At 59.1% G+C, this 27,042-nt stretch overlaps 3 protein-coding genes and 1 long non-coding RNA gene across 37 annotated transcripts in view; 2 read left to right on the forward strand and 2 right to left on the reverse strand.

The window, feature by feature from the left end:
- LOC309663602 overlaps positions 1-27,042 on the reverse strand; it is an 88,860-nt gene that overhangs the window by 45,151 nt on the left and 16,667 nt on the right. The window lies entirely within an intron of this gene.
- Positions 5,396-10,781, forward strand: ENTPD8 (ectonucleoside triphosphate diphosphohydrolase 8). 17 transcript variants are annotated; one of them, XM_082467680.1, is made up of 10 exons: positions 5,396-6,015; positions 7,337-7,479; positions 7,563-7,680; positions 8,269-8,419; positions 8,546-8,705; positions 8,793-9,023; positions 9,099-9,362; positions 9,547-9,657; positions 9,866-10,000; positions 10,075-10,356. In XM_082467680.1, exons 2-10 carry the CDS (start codon positions 7,354-7,356, stop codon positions 10,261-10,263), a joined length of 1,485 nt encoding a protein of 494 aa, XP_082323806.1. In that variant the 5' UTR covers positions 5,396-6,015; positions 7,337-7,353; the 3' UTR covers positions 10,264-10,356. The 17 variants fall into 17 exon arrangements, with proteins under 17 accessions (XP_082323806.1, XP_082323818.1, XP_082323805.1 ...); XM_082467692.1 differs by having other exon boundaries at positions 7,337-7,680; positions 8,256-8,419; positions 8,966-9,023; positions 10,075-10,781; XM_082467679.1 differs by having other exon boundaries at positions 8,793-9,362.
- On the reverse strand, positions 10,738-20,574 carry NOXA1 (NADPH oxidase activator 1; the record flags this gene model as incomplete). 12 transcript variants are annotated; one of them, XM_082467713.1, is made up of 15 exons in its annotated part: positions 10,738-10,888; positions 10,986-11,100; positions 11,191-11,302; positions 11,441-11,595; positions 11,837-11,895; positions 12,119-12,158; positions 13,426-13,558; positions 14,042-14,085; positions 14,332-14,391; positions 15,340-15,447; positions 16,250-16,384; positions 17,483-17,591; positions 18,127-18,189; positions 18,454-18,536; positions 20,398-20,574. In XM_082467713.1, 15 exons carry the CDS (start codon positions 20,572-20,574, stop codon positions 10,761-10,763), a joined length of 1,521 nt encoding a protein of 506 aa, XP_082323839.1. In that variant the 3' UTR covers positions 10,738-10,760. The 12 variants fall into 12 exon arrangements, with proteins under 12 accessions (XP_082323839.1, XP_082323831.1, XP_082323835.1 ...); XM_082467705.1 differs by having other exon boundaries at positions 12,119-12,282; positions 16,239-16,384; positions 18,454-19,759; positions 20,398-20,508; XM_082467709.1 differs by lacking the exon at positions 18,127-18,189 and having other exon boundaries at positions 12,119-12,282; positions 16,239-16,384.
- The window catches only part of EXD3 (exonuclease 3'-5' domain containing 3), a 78,759-nt gene continuing 72,149 nt past the window's right edge, over positions 20,433-27,042 (forward strand). For 6 of the 7 annotated variants that reach the window (XM_082467668.1, XM_082467670.1, XM_082467671.1 and 3 more), the window contains exon 1: positions 21,128-21,253. The gene's annotated coding sequence lies outside the window, so the exon portion shown is untranslated. Of the gene's footprint in view, positions 21,254-27,042 lie in introns of all 7 variants that reach the window. The other variant, XM_082467667.1, reaches the window with a different exon arrangement.

The following is a 27,042-nucleotide window of genomic DNA, read 5'->3' on the forward strand; positions in this document are numbered from 1 at the left end:
GAGACCAACGTGGTGTGAAGAGGTCTCCAACTGAAGTGGTAAATACTGATTACAAACAGACTGTAAAAAGTGATGTATGTATTTTGAATTCCCTAGAAAAACCAGTAAGATTTTATACAAAACAGATATAGTCAAAATCATAAGAGAAAAATTTTAATGGCATATGAAAAAAAATATTCAAATAACACAAAAGAAGGCAGGAAAGGGGAAAAGAGGAATGAAAAAAAAACACCAAAATAATAAAATGCTAGACCTAAATTCAAATTACAGTTTTGAATTGAATTGCCAAATACCAATTGACTTACCAAATTCAAATTATCCATATTACACTAGGTATAAACGGATTTCTCTCATAGCCTAGGAAAGTGCAAGGGTTTTAGGAACTGAGAACCAGAGACAGATGAAGACCAAATATATATTTCTCATTATAAATCACAATATCTAAATCTGTTTACAAGAAACTTACTTCAAATATAATGATAAAGTAGATTAAAGTAAAAGGATGGAAGATGATATACCATGCAAATACTAATCAAAAGAAGACAGGAGTGAGTGGTTTTGTTAATATCACACAACGTAAACTTTAGAGCAAAGCGAATTACCCGGGATAAAGAGGGACATTACATATTGAGAAAAGGGACAATTCTTCAAGAAGCCATAGCAATTCTAAAGGTAGGCACCTGAAAACAGAGCTTTAATAGAAAAAAAATTTTGAAGCAAAAATTGACAACTGGAAGTAGAAATAGACAAATCCACAATTACAGTTGGAGTCAGCAGTACTTCTCTCTCAGTAATAGATAAAACTAGTAGACAGAAGATCAGCAAGGATATAAAATAAGTGAACAATACTATCAACCAACTGGACATAATGACATTTACAGCACACTCCACACAACAGCAACAGAATGTATATTCTTCTCAAGTGCACATGGAACATTCACCAAAATAAAGCATAGCTTGATTTAAAAAAACAAACCTTAGCAAATTTAAGATAATCAAAAACATACAAAGCATGTCCTATGACTATAATAGAATTAGAGTAGAAATCAATAAGAGAAAAATGTCAGGAAAATCTTTACTCACTTGGGAATTAAACACCACAACCCTAAATAATCCATGGATCAAAGAGGAAGTCTTAAGGGAAACTTAAAATATTTTGAACTGAATGAAATTAAAATACAGCATGTAAGAAAATTGAGAGATGCAGCTAAAACAGTGCTTAGAGGGAAATTTATAGTACAAATGCTTACATTAGAAAAGAAGAAAGGTCTCAAGTCAATAATCTAAGCTTCCATCTCAAGAAATTAGAAAATGATGAGCGATATAGACCCAAGTCATGCAGAAGAAGGGAAATAAATATAAGAGCAAAAATCAAAAGAATGTGGAAACCAAAAAACAATAGAAAAAATATTGTGAAAAAGCTGATTCTTTGGAATGATCAATAAAATTGATAAACCTCTAGCAACACTGGGGAAAAAAAAAAAGTGCAGACACAAATTACCAGTATCAGGAACGAAAGAGGTCTGTCACTACAGACATCACAAAAGGATAGGAAAGGATAGCTCTGAATAACTCTGTTGACATAAATTCAATAGCTGGAGTGACATGGACCAAGTCCTCAAGAGCCACAAGCTACCAAAACTCACTCAGCATGAACTAGATAGCTTGAACAGCCCTGTCACCACTAAAGAAATTAAATCTATAGTTAAATATCTTCTGAAAAAGAAAGTCTCATAGTTTCACTGGCAAATTATACTAAACATTTAAAGAAGAAATACAAAGTCTACAAATCCCTTCCAGGAAATAAAAGGGGAAGGACAACTTCCCAACTTGTTTACCAGTCCAGCATCACCCCAGTACTGAAACCAGCACTAAAAAGAAAACAACAAACCCTTGTGAACATAGCTGCAAAAACCCTCAACAGATACAATTATTCTTATTCTCTGAAGTAGTTCTGTTCTATGAAGTCACTGCAAACTCCAAGTTAGCCAACACCGAAACACTGCTCCCCAGGGGAGATAGAGGCTCAGGTTCCTGAAAGCACAAAAGCACAAAAAACATGGCACGAAACAGACCGTGAAAAGGACGCTTGTTTACAGCAAGAGCTGAAACAAGAAGGCAGTGTCGCCTTGTTCAACCTCAGCTGAGGACATGCACATCAAGTCACTCAAACTTTTTGCTGCTCTGTTCGTGTCCACAGATGACCACGGAAGCGCTGCAAGTATTGATTTGGGGATTACAAAAAACTTCTGAGGTTAGTAGGCAAAATTGCAAATACAAAATCCACAAATAATGAGACCTGACTGTGTCAATAAATAAAATCCAGTGATATATAAAGAAAACAATGCACCACAACCAAGGGAAGTTTATCCTGAGAATGTATGGCTGGTTCAGTATTCAGGAAAATCAATCAGTGTATATCACCACACTGAGTGTCCAAAGAAGAAAAATCACATGAACATATTAATGGATGAAGACAAAGCACGTGACGAAATACAGCGCTCATTCGTGACGAAAACTCTAGCAAACTAGAAGGGCACTTCCGCACCCTGACAAAGGGCATCTGCATAACACCAACAACTAACAGACACCGTGCTTCATGGGGGACGGCTGGGAACAAGGCTCGGGTGTGCGGTCATCACCCTACTTCGTGCACCTGGGAGTCTTGGCCAGGGCAGTAGGTGAGAAAGAGGAAGAAGAGGCACACACGAGAGGAGGAGATGCCGCTGTCGTGTTTAGAGACCACACGACTGTCTGCGTCAGAAACTCCAGGGAATCTACACAAACTCCTGGGGCTAATAGGTGGGCTTCGCACGGTGGTGGGTACCAGGTCAACCACAAAGACCAGTTGCATCTACTTACCGCCAATGAACAATTGAGAACTGAATTTTTAAAAGTACCATTTACAATAGCTCCCCGCAAAAATGAAATACGTAGTTATAAATCTAACAAAACATGTGCTGGATCATTGTTCTGAACACTAGAAAAATGCTGACGAAAAAAATTTTAAGACCTAAACACTAACTAGAGAGAAGAGAAATTGTGTTCATGGACTGGAAGACTCAAAATTGTAAAGATATCAATTCTCCACAAAGTGATTATATAACGTCAATAAAAGTTTCAGGAGAATTTTTTTGTACATAAAGAGGGGCTGACTATAAAATTTATATGGAAGGGCATAGGAACTAGAATAGCTAAAACAATTTTGAAAAAGAAGATTGAAGTTGGCGGACTCATACTGCACAATATTAAGATTTACTATGTGGGGACTTCCCTGGCGGCGCAGTAGTTAGGAATCCGCCTGCCAGTGCAGGAGACACGGGTTTGAGCCCTGGTCCGGGAAGAGCCCACATGCCACAGAGCAACTAAGGCCGTTCTCCACAACTACTGAGCCTGCGCTCTAGAACCCGTGCTCGGCAACAAAAGAAGCCACCACAATGAGAAGCCCACGCACCACAATGAAGAGTAGCCCCCGCTCACCGCAACTAGAGAAAGCCCGCGCACAGCAACGAAGACCCAACACAGCCAAAACGAAATAAGTAAATAAATAAATTTATTTTAAAATACCCACATCTTTAAAAAAAAAAAAAAGACTTACTATGTGGCTGCATAATTAAGACAGAATTGGGGACGAGAGACACAATAGAACGTCCAGAAATGGGCCCTCACAAATATGGCCAATCATGCAGAGGTGCAGAGGGGTCCACGGAGAAAGGATGGTTCTTTCTTTTTTTTTATTTTTTTAAAATTTAATTAATTAATTTATTTTTTGGCTGCATTGGGTCTTCATTGCTGCGTACAGGCTTTTCTCTAGTTGTGGCGAGCGGGGGCTACTCTTCGTTGCAGTGCGCGGGCTTCTCATTGCAGTGGCTTCTCTTGTTGTAGAGCACGGGCTCTAGGCGCACAGGCTTCAGTAGTGTGGCACGCGGGCTCAGTAATTGTGGCTCGCGGGCTTAGTTGCTCCGAGGCATGTGGGATCCTCCCGGACCAGGGCTCGAACCCATGTCCCCTGCATTGGCAGGCAGCTTCTTAACCACTGGGCCACCAGGGAAGCCCCCGTCCTTTTTTTTTTTTAATTTTATTGAAGTATAGTTGATTTACGATGTTGTGTTAATTTCTCCTGCACAGCAAAGTGATTCAGTTATTTATATATATATATATACACACACACACACACACACACACACACACACACACACACATATATATATTCTCTTTCATATTCTTTTCCATTATGGTTTATCACAGAATATTGAATATAGTTCCTTGTGTTATGCAGTAGGACCTTGTTGTTTATCCATCCTGTATACAATAGTTTGCATCTGCTAACCCCAAACTCCCATTCCTTCACTTCCCTACTCCCCCTCCCCCTTGGCAACCGCAAGTCTGTTCTCTATGTCTGTGAGTCAGTTTCTGTTTCATAGATAGGTTGGTTTGTATCATATTTTAGATTCCACATGTAAGTGATATCATACGGTATGTGTCTTTCTCTTTCTGACTTACTTCGCTCAGTATGATAATCTCTAGATCCATCCATGTTGCTGCCAATGGCATTATTTCCTTCTTTTTTGATGGCTGAGTAGTATTCCATTGTATATATGTACCACATCTTCTTTAGAAAGGATGGTCTTTTCAACACCCGGTGCCGGTGTCTCGGCCGTCCACATGCAGAGGAGGTGGACTTGACCAAGCCACACATCTTACAAAGAATAATTCAAAATGGGTCATAGATCAAGTTACATCATGAAACTAGGAGACTTGAGGAGAAAGAATTCTTCATGACCAGGGGTTAGGCAAAAAGTTCTTAGTAACAACACAAAAAAACCATCCACAAAAAAACACTGATAAATTTGACTTCATCAAGAATTTTAAAATTTGCTCTGTGAAATACACTGTTCAGATAAGATATGGACTGAGAGAAAATATTTGCAAACCTCATACAGGAGAAGGGGCTGCACCTAGAATATATAAAGAATTCTCCAAACTCAGCAGGAAGAAGTCAAACGATCCAACCAAAAGATGTGACACTTGACCAGAGAGGATACACGTGTGCAAAAAGCGCGTGGGGAGACGCTCAGCGTCCTCAGCCCTTGGTGCAAACTGAAGCCACAGTGAGGCTGGACTGTGCATCGGTCAGACCGGCTGAAATGAAAAGTTGTGACGCGGGCACTGGAAAGGACGCAGAGAGACCGGCTCTCTCACGCTGGAGAACATCTGCGCAGTTTTGCATCGAGTTAAACCCAGCAGTCTGTCTCCGGGGTGGGAGCGAAAGCACAGGTCCAGCGAAGCCTCGTGCCTGAACGTCCACGGCAGCTTTTCACAGTCGGAGAGCGGGAACCCCGATGCCTCCAGCAAACGGTTCATCAGAGCAGCCGGTCTCCGCGTGGGCACGGGGGAGACGCCGGGCCTCAGGCCTCAAGCTGGGGGGAAGAAGCCAGGCTCAATCCATCTCTGAGACCCCCTCCCGAGGACAAAACCTCAGTGAGGAGAGCCAGTGGGGTGGGGGGGTGGGGCCGGGCTGGGCAGTTCTGGTTGTGGTGGCCGGGGTCACACAAATAGACCCGTGTGCACAAAAAGGGGCAATTTCACCGCACGCCTGCAAACCACCAAACCACTCGACTGGGGCTGACTCTCGCCCTCCTCGTGGGACCACAGCTGGCCCTGACTCCGGGCCTTTGCTCTGGCCGAGCCCTCGGCCTTGGGCCCTTTCCAGTCACCTGACTCCGCTGACCTGCCCTTCGCCTGAGCACGGGCACCGTCCTCCCGCTGGGGAAGGGCGGGGTCGGAGGGCAAAGTCTGAGCAGCCCCCGGAGGGGACCACCCTGGGCGGGGCTGGTGACCCCAGGTGGAGGCAGGCAGCAGCGGCTGTCGCCTGCCTGACAGCAGACCCGGGCTCAGGGGAGCGGTGACCGGCGGCGGGCGGCGGGCAGAGGCGGGCCGGCACCTGGCTGGTGCCTGAGAGACGACAGCCAGGCCGGCTTCCACGTCGCTGCGGCCGTTCACCCACCAGCCCAGGTGAGGGGCCGTGTTGGTCTTGGGGTGCCGACCGGCCCTGGGGGCGTGCTCTGTGTGGAGTCTACCCAGCCTCTCTGCCCGCCCACTGGGGGCTCAGGCGGGGGGCTCAGGGTGCTACACGCCCGGGAGGGGGTGTGAGGTGGGGTACCGGTGTCCCTGGCCCTGCCTGTAACTTGCCTGTCTCTGTGAGGCGGCCTGTGGCCAGGGTGCGTTTGGGGACACAGGCTGGGTCCCGTCCGGCCTGACGGCGGCTCGAGCAGGTGGCCCGTCCTCTCTGAGCCTCGCTCTTCCCTCCTTAAAATGGGATCAGGACGCAGACGGGCCGCCTGGAGCCCAGGGCCCTGCATTCGCCCTGGGAGGCGGACGCCCCCTGGGAACAGCTGCATTCCCGTGGGGATACTGATGCCGCACAAAGTCCATGAGCCTCAGAGCTCTGCAGACCTCAGACCATTTCCTTTGGACGGTGGTGGCAACTGGCCGAGGCCCCTGCTGACCTCGTGTGCGTGGGCCCTGCTCAGGGACGTCTGGGGGCTGGAGAGGGCCCCGCAGAGGCCCCAGCCACTGAGCCGGCGCCGCGGCCCCGTGCAAACCACCTTCCTGGGTCAGCCCGGGCCGGCTGCGAGGGACCGTCATGGGGCCAAGTGAAAAGTTTCAGATCAGAGAAGCCCGAGGCTGGGTTTTTAAACAGAAACCAGATGAATCTGTTCAGAACCCCTCGGCCTTCAGGTCCTTCAGTAGAGAAACCGTACTTCCCGGGCCCCCGCTGACCTGCTTGGCAACGATTAGACACCCAGGCAGTCGGTCACCTGTCCCCACCGGGTTCAGGCCCGACCTCAGGGCTCTTAGAAAACTGTCCTGGGAGAGGCCTGGGGTGAGGGCTGCAGGGAGGAGCCAGGTAGATGGGAGAGGTGGGGCCCTGGGTTCCCGGAGTTCATTGTGGAGCTGGGGCTCCTTATCCTGCGGGGGACGGGAGGGGAGCTGGGGTCCTGGGAGGGTGCGGGGAGTGGGGCTGCCAGAGCACACGCGGGTAGCTCCGCTGGGCCTCGGTGTGGCACTAGAAAGGGGGTCTCCGGGACCTCCTCATTGCTGTGTGTTGCAGCCTAGCCTGTCGCCAGACAGGGCGTCCCAGTGCCCGGCCCCCGCCGGCCCCCGTGACGCCGTGACACCACGCGTAGCCCGGCTCTCCGGCGTGGTCTTTAGTCCTGCCCATCGACCCAGTCGGCATGGGCTGTCGGAGCCCTGGGGAGGACCGAGGGCCTCTCCAGGGCAGCGGCATCTGCAGCCAGCAGAGTCTAGGTGCTCACTGCTGCCCACCCGACAGGTGCCAGTCCCGCCCCCATGGGGCTGACACGGAAGGAACGGGTCTTCACAGCCCTGCTGGGGGCTGCAGCGGTCTCAGGCTTCACCACGCTCATTCTCTTCCTGGTGGAGGCCACCAACGTCCTCCTGCCCGCAGACACCAAGGTGTGCCCCCAGACCCCACCCAGGGGAGGCTGGGCTGGGCCGTCACGGCCCCGACGCCCTCCTGACCCTGGTGTCACTCCCAGTTCGGGATCGTGTTCGACGCTGGGTCCTCCCACACATCACTCTTTGTGTATCAGTGGCTGGCAAACAAGGAGAATGACACAGGTGTGGTCAGCCAGGCCCTGGCCTGCCAGGCGAAAGGTCAGTGGGCAGTTCCATCAACGGTGGATGGGTGTTGGGAGCTGCCGGCTGCTGCCCGGCTGGGCTTTCCAGCTGGATGGAGGTTTGGGAAGTGGCACAGGGTGCAGCTGGGCAGTAGCAAATCAACCTAAAGGAAAGGGGCTCAGAGAGGTTCAGTGAGTTGCCCCAGGGGGCCCAGCTGGTCAGTGGGAGCTGGGCCAGGGCTCTGGATCTGTCCTGCCTGAGCCTGCAGAGATCCGAAACAAACTCTTCCAGCTCCTGGGGCTCCAGACGTGGCATCCCTCCAACCTCTCCCTCGGACTTCACGTGGCCTCTCCCCTGTGTGTCTCAAATCTCCCTCTTCTGTCTCTTGTAAGGATGCCAGTCGTTGGTTTTAGGGCCCACCTGGGAAATCCAGATGATCTCATCTTAAGATCCCTAACTTAATGACATCTGCAAAGACCCTTTTTCCAAATACGGTCCCATTTGCAGGCTCCGAGGGTGAGGATGTGGACGCATCTTTGGGGGCTACTTTTCAACCTCCCACAGGCCCTTTCAGCTCAGCTTCCTTCGGGGCCTGGGGCCTTGTCCTGTAGTGTTGTGTTTCAGGGCCTGGCATCTCTTCCTACGCCTCCGACCCTGCACAGGCTGGCGAGAGCCTGCAGGGTTGCCTGGAGGAGGCGCTGGCACTGATCCCAAAGGCCAAGCATCAGCAAACGCCCATGTTCCTGGGGGCCACGGCTGGCATGAGGCTGCTCAGGTGCGGGGGCTGGCATGGGCCCGCACACGTCTCTGGGGTGCAGTGTGAGAGCTGTGGTCCCTGCTCAGGCGGGACGGAGGAGGGGTGGCTCCTGCCAGCTCCAGCGTCCCTGTTCTCTCCGTGCAGCCAGAAGAACAGCTCTCAGGCGGAGGACGTCTTCGCAGCAGTCAACCGGGTCCTGAGCCGGTCTCCCGTGGACTTCTGGGGCGCTGAGCTCCTGGCTGGGCAGGACGAAGGGGCCTTAGGTTGGGTCACCATCAACTACGTCCTGGGCCTGCTGGTGAAGGTGCCACAGACGGCCCCAGAGTGGGAGGGGGGCGGGGGGGGTCATCATGGCCGGCCCCAGGACTCAGTGCCCCCTGTCTGTGGCCAGTACTCCTTCTCCAGAGAATGGATCCGGCCTCTGGAAGGGACGTTGGTGGGCGCCCTGGACATGGGTGGCGCCTCCACCCAGATCACCTTTGTGCCTGGAGGCCCCATCCTGGACAAGACCACCCAGGCCACCTTCCGCCTCTACGGCACAGAACACAGTGTCTACACCCACAGCTACCTCTGCTTCGGGCGCGACCAGATGCTGAACCGGCTCCTGGCCGGGCTGGTGCAGGTGGGCTGCTCTGCGGGAGGGGGGCGGGGCACCCTGCCAGGCGGGTGCTCAGAGATGCCCCCACCCTCCCCACAGAGCAGCCCGGGCCTCCTGGTGCGTCACCCCTGCTACCACAGCGGCTACCGGGGCACGCTGGCCCTGGCCGCCCTGTATGGGTCGCCCTGCGTCCAGGCCGCAGCCCCCCGAGACCTCGGCCAGAACCTCACTGTGGAGGGGACGGGGAACCCCGGGGCCTGTGTCGCCGCCATCCGGGGTCTCTTCAACTTCTCCAGCTGCGATGGCCGAGGAGACTGCGCCTTCGACGGGGTCTACCAGCCCCCCGTGCGGGGCCAGTTCTACGTGAGCCCCCGCGGCCTGCCCTCGGGGCCCAGCTTCCCTTCAGGGCCCCAGGGCCCGACCCCAGGGGGCCTTGGGGAGCCTGGGACCCCAGGTGGGGTGGGGTGGGGTGGGGAGGGGTGGAACCCGGCTCACCCTGGGCCCCCTGCCTTGCGCCCTGCCCGGGCAATTCACCCCCCTCCCCCAGGCCTTCTCCAACTTCTACCACACGTTCCACTTCCTGAACCTCACCTCCAGGCCGCCGCTGGCCACGGCCAACGCCACTGTCTGGGAGTTCTGCCAGAGGCCCTGGAAGCTGGTGGGTGGATGTGGGCCACCCGCCCCCCAGCCGGGCCCCAGCTCCCCGGGCTGCAGACTCCACCGAGCAGGGACCCCGTCCCAGGCAGTGCGGCCGGGGGGCTGGGGGGCTCCAGGCAGGAGACTCAGGGTCACGTCTCCGAGGGGGACCAGCCGTGGGGACCCAGGAGGTGAGGCCTCACGGGGCTCCTGGCCTCCCGGGCCCCCAGGTGGAGGCGAGCTCGCCCGGGCAGGGCCGCCGGCTGCGCGACTACTGTGCCTCCGGCCTGTACGTCCTCACGCTCCTGCTGGAGGGCTACGGGTTCAGCCAGGAGACCTGGGGCGGCATCGAGTTCCGCAAGCAGGTGATGGCTCAGGGCGAGAGGGGCTTGGGGCTTCGGGCCGCCGCCCGCAGCCTGACCGGCCATGTGGCCCGCAGGCCGGCGGCACCGACATCGGCTGGACGCTCGGCTACATGCTGAACCTGACCAGCTTGATCCCAGCCGAGGCGCCCGCCCAGTGGCGGGCACAGAGCTATGGCGTCTGGGTGGCCGGAGTCGTCTTTTTGGTGCTGACCCTCACAGCTATTCTCGGGGCCACTGCAGTGCAGTTCTGGCGCCGGGACTAGGCCGGCTGCCAGCTGGTGCTGGAAGGCAGAGGCCTGAGCTGGCCGGAGCCTTCCTGACCCCCAAGGCTTGCCCTGTGGGCTCTGGCCCCATGGTAACATGGCCCCCTTTTACCCTTGGGGTCATTCTGGCCACGGAGGCTGTGCCGTGGCCCCGACCGTGGCCTTCAGGTCCCAGCGCCCCAGCGTGTTTCCCATGTTGCACGAAGGCTGGGCCATCACGACCCATGCAGCCCTCAGGGCTGTGTGACTGCAGACCTACGGGTGCAGGGCCAGGCCGAGCCTGGCAGTGGGGGTGACTGCTGGAGGTAGAGGGGGCCCGGCTCTTTGGGAGGGGCTGGCAGCGGGCCCCGGCCTCTCCAGGAGCTGGCAGAGCCAATGTCCAGGCTCTGCGGGCTTTTCCCGGAGCGGCCACCCCACAGCCTCAGAAGCCTCAGTCAGGCCCTCAGTGGCCAAGCCCAGAAGACGGACCACACCTTGGTGGGGGTAGATCACCTTTATTAAACCCTCCTTGTCACGGACTTCTTAGCGCCAAGCTCCTCATGTGCGCCGGATGGCCGGGACACGAAGCACTTGGGGAAAATACCGATGCGGCCGTCACAGTGGCCCTCCAGCCACGCCTGGTCCACTGCAGGGGGCGTCAGGGCATCACCACATCTGCTCGCAGACACCGCGTTTGCCCCGGGGCCCCCGGCAGGGCGATGGGGGGGCAGTGCCAGCTCTACCTTCGCACAGGACGTCCACGGTGTCTCCCGGCTGCAGGGCCAGGTCCTCTGGCCTCTGGGCGGAGTAGCCGTGCCGGGCCACCACCTGGTAGAGGACAGGCCGGCCGCCCACTCCCTGCGGCAGGGGGGAGGGCTGTAGGGTAAGCTCGGCACGGGGAGAAGGGCCGGACACCCCCGCTCCGGGCCGCCCCCCGCCCCGGCTCACCTGGCACTGTAGCCGCAGCTCCCCAGGGCCGGCAGCCCTCTGCCAGGCCCTCTGCAGTGCCTCCTCCCCGGTGAGGGGCACCCAGCCCCCGCTGTCACTAGGGTCTCGGTAACTGCAAAGAGATGCCTCAGAGTGGGCAGCGCGGGCAGGGGCTTTAGGGAGGGTGCTGACCTCTGACCTCAAAAGCCCTCCCAGGGCCGGGACTAATAGGTGCCCAGCTTGGAGCCCTCACACTGGCTTTCCAGCTCACCTGAGCTGCCCACTCTGGGCCTGGGGAGGGAGGGCCTGGCTCATCAGGGCCCGCAGGCTGGACAGGTCAGCTCCTCTTGGGGCCCTCAGGGCCAGGGTGAAGGTGCACTGCACTGTGAAGGTCACCAAGGACTCGGGGCCCCCTGCAGCCACGCCCTGGGTCCAGGCAGAAAGGTGGTTGGTCTCCAAGGCCCCAGATCTGTGTGCCCAGGACTGCCAGGGTGGCCTTCGGGCCAGGGGGCAGGACAGGGACTGAGAGGGTGGGAGGGGGCTGGGGCTCTGGACTTGTGAGGCTTCTTTAGCTGGGGTCCCTAGAGGCATTCGGAGGATGGGGTCTGGCCTTGGAGCCCCACATCCCTGGGGGGTGGAGGGTGACATGAGAGCCAGTGCCTCTTACCCCAGCACCTGCGGGATCCTCAGAGGAGCCAGGGCCCGGCCCCCCAGCCACCAGCAGCCCTGCGGGACGGGGAGGAGTCAGGGACTCAGGTGGCTACCGACCCCCAAAGTAGAACATGTTGGAGTAGAGATGCTGGCACCACGTGCCCACCGGGAGCCCCAAGGCCACCAGCTTCCTCCCTGGAGGACAAAGAGGCTGCTCCCAGCCCCGCCCTGATACCTGCCTGGTGCTCCCTCCACAAAGTACCCTCCCTCCCACCACCAGCTGCTCAGGGGGCCTCACCTGGAGGGACCTGCTGGCCAACTTGCTCCACGTGGGGCCTCTGCAAGGAAAGCCACAGGCTGGGGCTCTGCCGGGCCGGGGTGGGGTTGGGGGCCGGGGTGGGGCCCTGAGGGTGGAGGTAGCTTCCCCTGGGCCTGGAGCTCGTCGGGGGCAGTGCCCAGACACTGTCCAAGCAGAGCCAGTGGTGAGGGGCATGGCCTGCAAGACAGCCTGGCCAGGCAGGAAGCCACAAATCGAACGGCGCTGGAGGTGAATTTGGGGCATGAACCAGGTCCCTATAGGCCTGGAGACTACAGACAGGCCACCTGGCACTGTGGGCTTCAACCCGTTTTCCCCTGGCCCACCAGGAGGTGGCAGCTCCAGCTGGGGTTCCCGGTGACCCCGGGGGCTGGGGACCGAAGCCAGGGACCCGCTGGACTTCACCCTGTGTTGGGACCCTAAGCAGTGGGTGTGCTGAGGGGCAGCAGAAACCCCAGAGGGCCCCAGTCCTGGCCACACCAACCAGCTGACTCAGATCCTGATTTCAGGTGGGATCTGAAAGTTGGACTAAGTTTGTAAACGGAGTGTTTAGATTTTTATCAGATTTGTCAGCTGTTTAAAGCAATTAGAAAGCTGCTGCCCATTGGAGGGCAAGTGCTCGAACACCCAGCATGTGAACTTAGGGCCATGGGGTTTCATCAAGCACAGCTGTGATGGATGGCTTTCAAGGGCATCAATCTGTCCACCGAGTTAGCTGGACATCAGTGAAAGAGGAAGTGAAGTGACCGTCTCATTTTAAACTGAGTCCTTTGATAAACTGAATGTGAAATTTAACCACCTTCTCTGTGCTGGGCGGCCTCCCGGCTCCCGGTGCCGGCTGCACACCCCTGCCGGCACACCTGCCCAGGAGAATCCTGTGCCCCTCCCTTCCTCAGCCTCACCCAGTGCCTGGGGCATCGTGGGGAGTCCCGTGTCCAAGAAGGAAGGCCGGGGGCCCCAGCTGAGGGGTGGGAGCCTCACGGCTATGACGCACGGGCTGCAGGCCCCTCCCGGGCCCAGGGTGGGGAGCAGGCACCCGGGCTCCTGTCTATGCACACGTGAGCAGCAGTGTGTCCCTGAGCCATGGCGTCCGGTCACTGTGGCCGGCTCCCGCCAAGTCCCTGGCCTGCCTGAGGAAGCCAAATCTCTATCCCCCAGCAGGTGATGAGGCCACCTGCCCTGCCCTGAGACCCTTGCAGGGCCCAGCTGTGGCTGGTCCCGAAGCTCAGCCTGGGGCAGGGGTCCTCCAAATACTGTGGCCCCTGCCTGCCCTGCCCGGGCTCACCCACCTGCTCATCATTGGTGACCAGTGTGCCACGGTCAGCCCGCCCAGCCTGGCCAGAGCTGACCCCCATCTCCACATCAAGGGGCGTCCTGGGGCCACAGCGGGTACCAGGTCCGGAGGGGCCTGTGTCACGGGCCCTGGAGGGAAGGGGGAGGGGGTCCTCGTTCTCAGGCCTCACCCAGCCAGCACAGAGGTCGAGGTCCTCCGTGAAAGGTGGGCCTAGGAGAGCCCTGAGCTGGAAACGAGGAGCTCCCCAGTCGGACCGCCACCTGTGAGGCTGCATCTGGCGGGGCCGGCAGAGCTGCTCCCGTCGGCCTGCAGCCCAGCCTGCGCCCCACCCCCAGGCCTGAGCAGAGCTTCAGTGAGGGGCAGGCAGGCTCTTTCCCCCGGAGCAGAACAGGCTCAGGACAAATGGGGGCACAGGGAGGGCTGAGCAAGGCAGGACCCCCTCCCTACACCGGGGCTCCAGCCAGTCCAGAAAGGGGACACAGCCCCCCTGGGCCCTGGCCCGGAGCGGCCACACTGGGTCTGCAAAGGGGCTTTAGCCTCGGGCCGGAAGGCAGGCCTCGCAGGGCCTCTGCCGACAGGGGAGGAGTGGGGGGGCCACAGCCCCTTCCTACCGTTCGGCAGCCCCAGGCCTGGCTTCACCACGCGCGTAGAGAGCCTGTGGGCACACAGTGACCCCCTCCTCAGAATGCAGACCCCATGGAGCGTCGGGGGCTGGGGGGCAAGGCTGCACAGTTCTCACTGGCTCTCTCCCGGGATGGGACGCCCCCCCACGTTCAGATCAGAAGGACGTTGAGAAGCCTGCGGGGAGGCTTTAAGGCATCCTTAAGAGTAATGGGTCTGGAAGGCCCCACCTGCAAAACGTCAGAGGAGAAGTCCGGCGGCTGGAAGCCTGCCCACCCACCTGTGGCTGCTGAGGCCGGGCGTCCCCGTGCGGGCCCTCAGGGACGGCGGAGGCCACCACCTGGGGAGGGACAGCAAGGGGCCGGCCGAGTCAGGGGTGCCCAGCCCTCGCTGCCCATTCTGAACCCCGAAGTCTCCCATCTGCCCAGGGGGGCTGCCCAAGCCCAGCCCAAAGACGTTGGACCACCGTGGTGGGGGCAGGGAGGTGGGAAAAATATGTTTGAAGAAGGAAAACATCTGTGCTGATCATTTTAACTTATTTTTCATACAACTTTTAAAATACTCTTGTTTCTCAGAAGCAGTCACCTCCTGTGATAACAGGACTCCAAGTTGATGGGTTAATGCAGCTCAGAGCCCCCTCCTCCACGCAGCCCTCCAGCAAAGACACGCAGCACCTGGCCCTCGGGTGACCGGGGGGTGTCAGGCCTGGCTGAGGGCCACCAGCTGGAAACCAGAGTGCATCTTCCTTTGTGCACAGGGAGTCCTCATTTCCCCGGTTACCGCCCCACCTTTGGGGTGAGCTGCTCCCCATTATCCTGCGATCTTGCTGCTGCTCTGCCCTGACCCAGGGTGGGCAGAGGTGGCCCAGGCCAGCCTGCCTCGGTCCTCCCCAGGGTCTTGCTCTCTGAGGCAGAGATGCAGGGAGGACACAGAAACACAGAACCCAGGAGACGCTGAGGCCAGAAGAGCGAGTCGAGGGCGGAGGCAGGTAGGGCCGGCACCACCTTGTGGGTCCTCAGCAGCTTCTGGTGGGCTCCACCGCCAGGTTCCAAGACCCAGATCTGTGGCCCCATTTGGAGACACTGCTGCCCACCCCGGGAGCCTTGTGTCCTCTGTCCACCCACCAAGGCCTTGATGACCCCGGGTGTCCCTGTGAGCTCATCCCAGAAGCTTGGGACACGATGTGAGCTCAGCAGGGGCCTGGCTGCCCGCCGCTCTGCGGCCTGCTGGGTGCTGCTGGCCCCTGAGCCCCTGGGGCCTGAGAAGCGAGAAGCTGCCCCTCCCTTACCTTGGCCTTGCCCAGGAAATCCACGGGCTCCAGGTGCGCCAGGTGCCGCCTGTGCGGCCGGAAGACCTCACCCCTGGGGACCTGCCGAGGCTGCAGGGGGACCTGTTTCTGGAGGGGGATCCGGACAATGCAGACCTGAGCACTGGGCCAGGCCTGCGGCCGCAGGAACCTCACAGCAGAAGGGACGGCTTGGCCCCGTCACCTACTTCCCATAGCCCATGGGAAGCCCAGCCCACACCTGGGCACACAGGCCGCCTCCCTCCAGAAGTTTCTTCAGCTCATATAGTCTTGGGGGCAGGACACATGTAAGCCCCAAACTGCAGGCTATGGGCCTGGCAAGCCACTTGAGTCAGCTTAGGAGTCTGGCTCTGCTCACCTGCCCTCACCTGCCCCCCCATCTGCCCCCTCACCTGCCCCTCACCTCCCCTCACCTGCCCCCTCACCTGCCCCCTCACCTGCCCTCACCTGCCCCTCACCTCCCCTCACCTGCCCCCCCACCTGCCCCCTCACCTGCCCCCTCACCTCCCCTCACCTGCCCCTCACCTCCCCTCACCTGCCCCTCATCTGCCCCCTCACCTGCCCCTCACCTGTCCCCTCACCTGCCCTCACCTGCCCCCCACCTTCCCCCTCACCTTCCCCCTCACCTCCCCTCACCTGCCCCTCACCTGTCCCCTCAACTGCCCCCCACCTGCCCCCACCTGCCCCCCACCTGCCCCCGTACCTGCCCCCTCACCTGCCCCCTCACCTCCCCTCACCTGCCCCCCACCTTCCCCTCACCTGCCCCCTCACCTCCCCTCACCTTCCCCTCACCTGCCCCCTCACCTCCCCTCACCTGCCCCTCACCTGCCCCCTCACCTACCCCTCACCTGCCCCTCACCTGCCTCCCCCCTGCCCCTCACCTACCCCTCACCTGCACTTGGCCCAGGGCGATGTCCAGGTCATCGCAGGCCCCTTCCGGCCCCTTGGAGATGGCTTCCTCTAGGCTGCGGGTGGCCTCCGCCCAGAGCCCCAGCTGGCTCTGTACTGCAGCCACGCTGAAGAGCACCTGAGAGTGAGGCGGGGGTGACGGCAGGCCCAGGACCCCCCCAGCCCCACTCCACCAGCTCTGCCCCCAGCCCCACCGCCTGGTCCCACACCTGGCCCTGCCCCTGGTCCAGCCACTGCGCTTCCCAGACACAGCTGCCCAGGGCTCTTCCGGGCGCCCAGCAGACATGGAGCCCGCCTGGCTCTGCCCCTGGGCCGGCTCTGCCCGGCAGGCCTCATTCTCCAGACCCCCAGCCGGAGCAGATCAGCCCTCCCTGCTTCTCTGCTCTGAAGGTCAGGCGGACCGCCCATCTCTGGAAGCAGCCTCTCGGCCTTTGCGGCCCCGTCCTGCATTTGGCCTGACTCCCTCCTCCCCGTGCTGCCCTGCTTACTGAACCCCCAAGAGTCTGGGGTGCTGTCTGAGGAAGGCCTCTCTCCGCCCCGCCCCTCCCCCCGTGTGGAAGGACGCTTTGGGCCGGAAGTGCTGGGAAACAGCAGCTCCCGGGAGCTGAGGGTGGGGAGCGCTCGCCCACGGCAGCCTCTGTCCCCGCACTCTGCAGGGACACCGCGCTCCCAGAGCTGCTGTCACATGGCCTGCTGCAGCCACGGCCGGCCGACTCCCACAGCCCCCCTTGCACACAGTGCCCTGGGCCAGGGCCACCCCGGCGGGACTTGCCCCGCGGCTGGCTTACTGGGACGCGGGTGGTTCCCAGGGGCTCCGAGGCAGCGCGTGTCCGGGAGCGCTAGGAGCATGGGCGCTCCTCCCAAGCCCCTCCGTCAGTGCCCACCCCGCCCCAGGAGGCCAGGAACGGCGCCAAACGAGGACCCCAGGGCGGGGACGCCAGGGGCCCACAGCCAGGCCTGCTTCGGCCCAGCACCCCCCCCCGCCTGTCACCCCTCGCTGACCTCTGACCCTCCCCTGCGCCCCCCGGTGGGATTTGGGGGCCCCTCTGGCCAGAGGGAGCACCTGAGTCAACACGGCACCAGCTGTGACAGTGACAAGACAGCGGGACCCAGAGGATGGGGTCTTCAGGACAAGCGGCCTGGAAGGACCACCTGGGCCGCCTGCCCGCAGACAGCACCCCAGCGCCCAGCCGCGTCCCGCTCCCCGCACGCCCACCTCCCAGGCCTGCAGCTTGAACCGCAGGCCCAGCTGGGTGTAGTCGATGGCGGCGTTGTCCCTCAGCTGTGCCAGGGTCCGCTGGAAGTCGGACAGGGCCTCCCGGAACCTGTGGGTGGCAGGGGAGCCTGGCGTGGAGGCCCTCAGCGGCCAGAGGGCAAGGGGTGGAGCTTCGCCCAGCCCCACGCTGCCCCAGCTCCTGCTGCAGTGGTGGAGGCCGTGGTGGTCACCCAGGTCTCAACACAGGGGGTCCACACACAGACGGGCTGAGCAGCACGTGGGGCTCCAGCTCTGTCCTCTGGGCGCCTCGCTCCCCTGCCCGTACCCCAGACGCTCTCCCAAGCCTCGGTGTGCAGAGTGCCCTGGGCGTGTCCTGCCTGCTTCTCGGGCCCCGCCCCACGGGCCTCCCCATGCAGAGCCCCGCTGGAAGCTCCCCAGCCCCCACCAGAATCCCCATCGCCCCCAGGAAGGCTCCTGGGTCGATGAGAAGAGGAGGTCGCCCCCAGAGCCCACCTGCCCCCAGTGGGACCTTCTGTGGGGGTCGGGCCTGTCCTGCAGCCCGGATCCCTTCTCTGGGAAGGGCCCGGCGCCGAGGGCCGGGTGGCTAGGGAGGACCCCCATCACCTCCATGTCCTGGGACGCACCACTCCTCCAGCCCTGCCCTCGGTTTCCACGTTGGCAGAATGGGTATAATCGCGCTGTCCCGGCTACAGCAGGGATGTAGGAGCAAAGGAGGGGAAGCCAGCACAAGCACTCTGATCCCCCGAACCCCGCAAAGAGCCAAGGGTCAAGGTGCAGCCCTACCCTGCTTCCGCCGCCACACGACCACAGCATCCTGTTCCTGGGCTCCCCTGGGGCCGCCCAGGAGGGGTCGGTGAGAGGAGGTGACCCGTGGGCAGAGAGGAACACAGGAAAGGGCTCTGCAGAGCCAAAGGGCCATCAGAGGAAGAACAGGGCACTTCTGTGCTCACCTCTCCAGCTGGAAGTTGGCCACTCCTCGCTGGAAGAAGCCAACAGCCATGCAGGCATCCTTGGTCACTGCCTGGTCAAATGCCTGGGGACAAAACTGCCCATGGAACCCCCAGGTCTGTAACCCCGTCACTCCTGTATCACAGATGCGGTCCAGGCGGACGCCCAGCAATGGGTCAAGGAATCCTGTTGGCCCCCATCATGGCCACCTGCAGAAGGTCTCCCGCGCCCACCCGGGGGGCCTCTGAGTCCGAGGCTGGGCGCACGCGTCACAGCCACAACCCAAACCCGCCTGGGCTCCCGAGGTGCCCTGCGACACGCTCAGGGGCAGTTCGGTGGCAGCACAAACCAACTTGTTTACCATGAGGACAAGGAAACACTCCATCGCGTTAATCATAGTTACCTTCGGGGGAGGGAGTTATGCAAGATTTTTGTCTTTTTTAAATCCTAGTTTTGGTAGTTCGTACAAATTGACACAATTCTCATCTATTAGAATCAGAAAGAACAACAACACAAAACTCTTAATATGTGTGTAAAACACAGCTCTTCCTGAAACTAGACTCAGAAATGACATCACCTGTTCCTATGGAGGACAGCACACAAGCAAGAGGAGGGCATACAGCAGCTATCAAGTTAAATACAGGTAACTGGATTGGTGTCATGGCCAAGTGGGGGGCTTGCTGAACTGAGTTTGACCCGAGGTTGAGGGTCCGCACACAGTATTGATGTGGCCACTCAGCACTAGGGAAACCCGTTTGTTGTCCTGCCACACAGAGCAGCCAAACCGAAGCTTCCGTAGGACTCCTACCAACAGATTGCATTCCCAGCTACACCCTTCTCACCCTGTCCAGGTCCTCAGAGACAACCAGTTTTATTAACTGTAGCCCTTCCATCTGCTTTTTAAAAAATTTCCAACAAACATGCCTCCGCTACTCCGTCTCCGGTTAGGGTGGAGGAGAATTTAACACTCACACCCCTCTGCGCAGAACTTTTGTCCCCTCTCTCTGGTTAAATCACGGTTCAGAGGAAGTGGTGACTGGATTGGCCTCACACCGCTGATTCCACGGTGTCCAGTGATCGCACCCCCTTGTTGGATAACATTTTAACACTGACATTGCTGCTGAGATAACTGTAGGTTCATACACAGATGTGAAGAATGACAGGGCAGGTCCCTTGAACACGTTTTCGGTAGCTGTCCCTGATGGCCTGAACAACGCGGGAACCTGGCTCTTTCTGAGGGGGATTCGGGGTGCTGCTGGCTTTTTGTTGTCACCCGTGGAACGTGCACCACCGTGATAAACCTGGGGGCTTGAAGGGCAGAGAGTGGCCTTGCTGGCCGCTCGGCGAAGGCACGTGTGTGTGTGCACGCCCATGTGTACCCCCAGATCTTGGTTCTGCTTTGGGGAGTGGGTGGGAGACGGGTGAGCGCTCAGATCTGGGGTTTGGGCAGCAACCAGAGACCCTGTCTCCTGGCCATCGCCGCAGGTGTCTGCAGAAGGCCCAGCCCAAACCCTACACCCTGGGTGCCCCTTCCCAGCCCCATCCAGCTTCGAGCCTGTTTGCAGGTACATTAGCACCTCGGCCAAGAGCACCTGAGCCAGTGTTCATCCCGGCCGTTCCCCAAAACTACAGAGCCTGGCACATGGTCACCACACAGTGGAGGCAGTGCCAGAGCCCTGCACCCCCATCCCGGCCCTGACTCAGCTCCGCTGGGGTCCCCTGCCCACACAGGCCTCCCCTGCTTAGGTGTTCACTGAGGCGGACCTGGGGAGACATCCTCAGGTGGCCATCAGGGAGGAAGGGCAGGAGTCCTGGGCTCACCCCTGCAGCTGGGACTTTATCCCACCCCTCATCGACCGCCCCCCAGGGCCAGAGAGCAGCGTCCCCCAGGGGTGGGGTCTCTGCGACCAATCCTGGGGGCGCAGGCTGTCGGGCCCCTGGCTCACCCGCAGCGCAGCCTCCGGGTCCCCGGCTAGCAGGTGCACGCAGCCCACGTTGAAGCTCATCCTGGCGGGCGGCTCCGGGACGCTCGAGAAGAGGCGCAGGGCGCAGTCCCAGTCCCCACGCGCCACAGCCTGCGCGCCCCGGTGCCAGTCGCGCACCAGGTCCCCAAGCGAGGGCATGACGAGGTGGACACCTGCCCGGCCCCACGGCGTAAGTCGGAGATTCCTGGCCGGAGCGCGGCGGGCGCGGCCGGCGGCGTTGGGAGTCCCGTCACGGGTCCGGTGGGGTGGCTGGGGGCCGAGGACCGCGGAGCAGGGGCCCCGGGATCCGGAGACCGGCGTGGAGCTGCGGGGGCCCTCCGAGGAGGACGGGAGGGTCGGGGACTGGATACCGGCGCCAGGTACTTGGTGAGGGGCGGGGCGGGGCGGGCCGGGGTGCGCCAGGTGCACCAGGCCTCCTGCGGCCCACGGCGCCCCCTGGCGGCAGAGCGGCCCCACCCCCGTCAGCCCCGCCCCCGGAATGACCACGCCCCCAAACAGCGGCCTGGAGGCCCTCCCAAGCCGGCCCCGCCCCACCGCCCTGACCAAGACCCTAGCCAGCCTCCCGGCTCCTCCCCGGACCCAGCCCCGCCCCTCCGGACTAACCACGCCCCCAAGAAGAGGCCCGGCTCCTCCCCCCGAGTCAACCCCGCCCCTCTGGACTTCCGCCTGGAGGTCCGCCAGCTCGCGCTTCCCGGCTCGCCGCCCACAGCTCGCCAGGCCTCGTCGGCCTCGGTGCGCTGCGGAAAGCCGTCCGGGCCCGCTGCTGAGGCCGTGGCCGCGGCCGGGCCAAGGTTCCGGGCGGACAGCGCCGACTCAGGTAAGCGACCTCGGGGCGCGGGCCGAGCGTGCGAGGGGCGGGGGCCGTGGAGCACGTCCTGGGCCGGGCACTGGCCACAGTTGGTCCCCCTGGGGCCTCCCGCGCCCGCGGCCGGTGCTGGACATGGGCACAGCTGGGAAGGCCCCGGGGGCGGGTCACCCCGGCTGGGCACAGCCAGTCTAGGACCCCGGGTCGGAGCCGGAGGGGAGGCCCGAGGCTCACGTGAGGAAGCAAGTGGTGGTCCTCCCCAGCGACCCTCTGGGGACGTCCGTCAGGGCGTCCTTCCGCCCAGGGGCGCCCAGGGAGCCCCTACCCCTCTCCGTCGTTCCCTCAGCCGGCAGGACTGGTCCAGCCCCCACCTCCCGTGGCTGGCGCTGCCCCTGTGTGGGCAGGTGGGCCCCACGTGGTGCGGCCCGGGAGACCGTGGACGCCAAGCATAGAGCTGCTGTGTACCCCGCCCCCCTCAAGTCTCTGGTTGACCTTAAAGATAAAACAGCCAGTTATTTTATCAGCAAAATGGGTTTATTCAGGAACAGCAGAGAATTGCAACTCAGGACAAGCGGGCTACAGCGAAAACTATAGGCAAGACCAGCTAATAAAGGAGAGGAACGTTACTTGATAGAGAAAAAGGAGGAAGTTGGGAGGGGCCGCTTGCAAGGAGAGCCCATTGGAGGAAACGGGGTTCAGGGTGGCGATGCTTCCCATTGGCTGGGCTGCTGCCAGCGGGGAGAAAACCTGCCTTTTCCTCTGGGTCGATGTGAAGTACGTCTCTGCCTGTTTGGGGTCTGCAGACACGAGGAGTGGTGGTGTGTGAGAGCTCCCCCTTCCAGCCTTCCCGACTCCATTTTAATGAGGTTCCCTTCATTCAGTTTCACACCGTGAACACCAGAAGGTCCTCAGCCCGGGGGGCGGGGGCAGTGACAGGCCGGAGACCCAGGGAAGAGTTGACGCTGCTGCTCGAGTCTAGAGGCAGACATCCCTGTTCCTCAGGGGACCTCAGTCTTTTCTCTTAAGGCCTTCAGCTGATTGGACAAGGCCCACCCACATCGTGGAGAGTCTCTGCTTTACCAGTGTTGTTTTGTCTACTGTTTTAAAGGTTAACTTCATCTGAAAAATACTTTCACAGCAACACGTGACTGTATTTGACCAAATATCTGGGCACCATGGCTTTGTCACGTTGACACATAAAATTAACCGTCACAGCACCCAACCCTAGAAACACTCCCGTAGATGGCTCTGCCCTTTCCGTACTCAGGAGAACACCCTCCAGGGCCCAGGGTGGGCTTGTGTCTCCGGAGGTGTCAGAGCTCGGAGCCCAGCGGTTAACACAGAGACACAGCTGCCTCTGGCGCTGGACTCCTCCTTCCTCAGTTGGGCCTGTGACTCTGCTCAGTTATGGCTGAGTCTCCTCCCTGTGTGGCCCTGGGCCAGCTCCCTGTGCCTTACCTGAGGACCAGGGACGATGAGGACGACCCAGCAGGGCTGCTGTGAGAAGGGCCTGCCATGATGCTTGAGAAGTGCTCAAAAGGTGTCCTGGGCCGCTGTGCCCCCGAGGACCCTGCTTCCTCACCGGTGTGGGCTCTGAGGTTCCCAAACTGCTGGCCTGGAGGTGGGCAGGGCCCACACCACACACACATGCTCCCTCCTCCCCGAGTTCCCGTGTGGACGCTCCCTTGCTCTCACCAGACCTCCCGCCCCCCAGCCTCCCCGCAGCCCTGCCCGGTCCGGCCTCAGGATTCCCGCCTGCCTCGCAGCCCCAGCGGGTCCCTGAGCTCAGCTGCCCCCTCCCACCGGCCCACCTGGGGCTCTCCGTCGCTGCAGCCCTCACCCCCCACCCCGTCTGTCCTTGCAGCTCACGCCCTCCACCTGATGAGCCCCGCCCACCGGGGCCTCTGGTCCCCGGTCCCTTCGGGCTGGAGGAGCTTGGCCTCGCCGGCTGGTCTCTGTCCCCCTGGACCGTGAGCCTCAGGGGGGTCACGCGGGCACTTGCTCCTCCCCCGGCCCAGCTCCTTCCTCATCCTCTCCTCGGCCCCACCTCTGCCCCATCCTGCTTCCCAGCCCAGGACCCGGCCCCCTGGCTCCTGGTGGAAAAGCGGCAGCTGGAAGGGGGTCCCCGCCTCCTTCCTGGGAACGCGCCCGCTCCTGCGGGGCCCACGTGGGCCTGGCGCTGCCCCCTCCTCATCCCCACATATCTCCCTGGGGTGCTTCCTCTAGGTATCATTTCCCCCCTCGAAACAGATGTTTGTCTTCGCACCTTGAACAAAACACTCCCCTCCTGCGCCCACACCATTTCCTTGTTCCCCTTTGCAGCAAGACTCCTTGAAAGAATTGCCAGTACTCAGCGTCTCTGTTACCTTTGCTGGGTGCTTTTTAGAAACTAAGGTATGATTCACATATCATAAAGTTCATTTTTAAAGTGTACGGTTCAGTGTTCTTGTCACATTGACAGAGTTGTGCAGCCATCACCACTAACTCATCCCCCGCTGCAGTCACTCCCTGTCACGCCTCCCCCAGCCCCGGGCACCTGGTGGTGCAGTCTCTGTGGATTTGCGTCTTGTGGACAGTTCGTGTGAGTGGAGTCGTGAAGCGTGTAGATGGGTGTCTGGCTTCTCTCCTCAGCACCCTGGTTGTGAGGATCGCCCACGTGGTAGCGTGTGTCAGCTCTTCATCCCTTTTAAGGCTGAGTTACATGCTGTTGTGTGGATGGACCGATTTCGTGGATCCCTGATGGGCATTCGGGTTGCTTCCACTGTTTGGCTCTTGTGAATCACACTTGTGTGCAGGTGTTTGTGTGGCCGTGTGTTTTCCATTCTCTTGGGAGCTGGGTCAGGTGGTCACTGTGTGTAGCTTTTTGACTGTTTTCCCATCGTGCTTTTTACTCTTAATCCTGCTCCAGGCGGCCTTCCCACCAGGGTTCCACCCAAGCACTTGTCAGGGTTTCTGGTGGCCTCCTTGTGGCTCGTCCGCCTGTCGGTGCCTGGCCTCTGGGACACACCTTCTCCGGGTCTCCTGTGCTCCACCCCCAGCCCGGCCGCCTCTTCCACCTCCTCTGGCTCTGTCCTGGGGCCCTGCCTCTGTGCACTCACTACCTGGGTTCCCGTTGTTTGAATTACTCTCTGGCTGTTCTCTGTGCCCACTACTTTTCAACTTTTCTATTTCCATAATAAAAAGATGAAAAAAGTACCATCCCTGTGCCTGCCAGTGTACACGGATTACTATTGCGGCTCTGCTCCTAATAGCCCAAGACTGGAAACAGCCTAGATGCCCTTCAGGGGGTGCTGGTCAAACAGACTGTGCGTCCACACCAAGGGAGGCCACTCAGCAAAAAGGATGAGCGCTGGGCACACACGGCGACTTGTGTGCATCTCAAGGGAGTGTGCCGAGTGAACACAGACCCCGAAAGGCCAGACTGTGTGGTTCCATCTATGCAACTTGCTTCAAATGACAAATGACGTGAATGGAGATCAGATCAGCGTTGTCAGGAGTCCCTAACAGATGGGTCACTAACAGATCAGCGACTTGGGGCAGCTGTGAAAGGGCATCAGGAGGGCTCCATGGGGCTGGAGCGTTCTGGTTCTCGACTGAATCAACACAAGGTCCTGGTTGTGATTTGGGGTATATGTGTATGGGTATATGGGACATCTATTATTATTTCTTACAAGTATATGTATACCTACAGTTATCTCAAAATAAAATGTTTAATTTTAAAAAATCTTTAAGAAGATTTCAATTACAAGTTTTTCTATTTTACAGATAGCCTGAAAATTGGAGTGATTAAATGACCTCTAAGATTCTCCCAGCTCTAAAATTCAATACTTTAGAGGTTGTTCAGAAAAACTTCCTTGTATCTGAGCTAAAATCTATTTCCCAGGGGACTTCCCCGGTAGTCCAGTGGTAAAGAATCTGCCTTCCAATACAGGGGACATGGGTTCGAGCCCTGGTGGGGGAACTAAGATCCCACGTGCTGCGGAGCAACTAAGCCCGTGCACCACAACTACTGAGCCTGCGCTCTACAGCCTGCGAGCCACAACTACTGAGCTCATGCGGCTGCAACTACAGAGTCCACGGACCACAACTAGAGAGAAGCCTGCGTGCCACAAGGAGGACCCCACGCGGCCAAAAATAAAATAAATGAATAAACTCTATTGCCCAGTAGCTGTGGAGGTGCCTGGAGCGGCTGTGGCCCCGAGAGCCCCGAGCCGGCCTTGGTCAGGACGCTGTTCGGCGCTGCCGCCGATGAGAACTTCCCAGGCGGCTCCTCCGCTGGGGCGGGGCTGCTGAGATTGGTCGGATCCCGCGATTAGTAAGTCAGTAGAGGCCGGCGCAGGGGCCGTGTCCTGAGTGAGGGCAAGACTCAGTGGCCAGCTTGGCGCTGGAACTTACTTCCAGAAGAGTTCAGTAACTGGTTGGTTCTGGAGCACAGATGTCAATCAAATGGGCAGGAACTGGGTACTTCGGAATTGATTTTCGCCCAGTACAAAGAATTTTTGTTTTCTTTTTAAACAATGGGCACTTCCAGGAAAAAACAAAATGCCACATCAGATTTTTCTCTCAGGAAATAAAAACAGGCTCGGATGTGATAGGGGCACTTGGTGTCCGAGGCCAGCCGTGTGGGTCTGGGTCCCCCCGGGCTGTGTCCATCGCACAAGGCCGCGGAGAGCCTCCCAACTCAGCTCGGTGACCACGCTTCTCCCCGGGGCTCAGCCGGGGCACTGGGTGGGTCATCAGACCCACCGCGTCAGGTGTTCACAGGCTGTCGACGTGAACACGTTCGCCGAGGACCCTGCCCCCGCCCCCGCCAAGAGGGCTTAAGAAAAGCACGAATGACAAGGAAGGGCGGCATTCGGACAAGAGCAGAGGCCCCTGCCGCCAGGGCACCCCACACTCCAGGGAAGCCATGCACACAGCAAGTGGCTCCAGATGAATCTCCTCGGAGGGTCAGAGTCGAAAGGAGAATGTAGAACAGGAGACTTTCAGTTCTGTCCTGTAGGATCCCGTGGCGAAGGGCTGCATCCTACGGGGGGCTGGGTGTCTGGGTGCATTGGACCTGGAAGCAGCTGGTCACCCGTCTCTGCTTTGGCGGACGGAGACCCCCCGCAGTTTCAGAGCAGAGACTGTGCTGCTGGTCCCTGAGCTAATGTCCACTCGCAGGCGCCCCACACAGCCACCGGCGTCCTGCCCCGGGACGGCTACTCTGCGGGCCAGGGCCTCTCCCCAAGCAAGGAGAAGCCAGAACGCTAGAAGCTTCGAGCAAACCGGCAGCAATGAGCCTGTAATACAGAACCAGAGCTTGTGAAGGAGAGCTCGTTGTGTGGAGTAATCACAGGAGCCAGCGAGCGCTGCGGCTCCTGAATTCCAGGGGTGAAGGGCCAGTGTGGGGGGGGCTTCCACCTCCCAAGGAAGGAGGGCCAGCCGGAGGGAAGAGGGACGTCTGGGCTATCACGACAGAAAGGCAGGTCCAAGAAGCCTGCGTTTAACCAGAAGGCATTCGTCTGCAGTGGGGAAGGAAACTGTGCCCCCAAAGTCAAAACCAAGAAACAAAAGGAAGTAGAAGAAGTTAATAAAGAGAACAGCTTAGAAGGAAATCATGCCATTTGCAGCAACATGGATGGACCTAGAGATGATCACGCTAAATGAAGTAAGTCAGGCAGAAAGACAAATATCATATGGTCTCACTTACATGTGGAATCTGAAGGATGCAAATGAACTCATTTACAAAACAGAAACAGACTCACAGACACAGAAAACAAACTTGTGTTTACCAAAGGGGAGAGGTGGGGGGGAGGGAT

This window comes from Balaenoptera physalus, assembly GCF_965194825.1.
Source record: "Balaenoptera physalus genome assembly, chromosome: 7".
Lineage (NCBI taxonomy): Eukaryota > Metazoa > Chordata > Mammalia > Artiodactyla > Balaenopteridae > Balaenoptera > Balaenoptera physalus.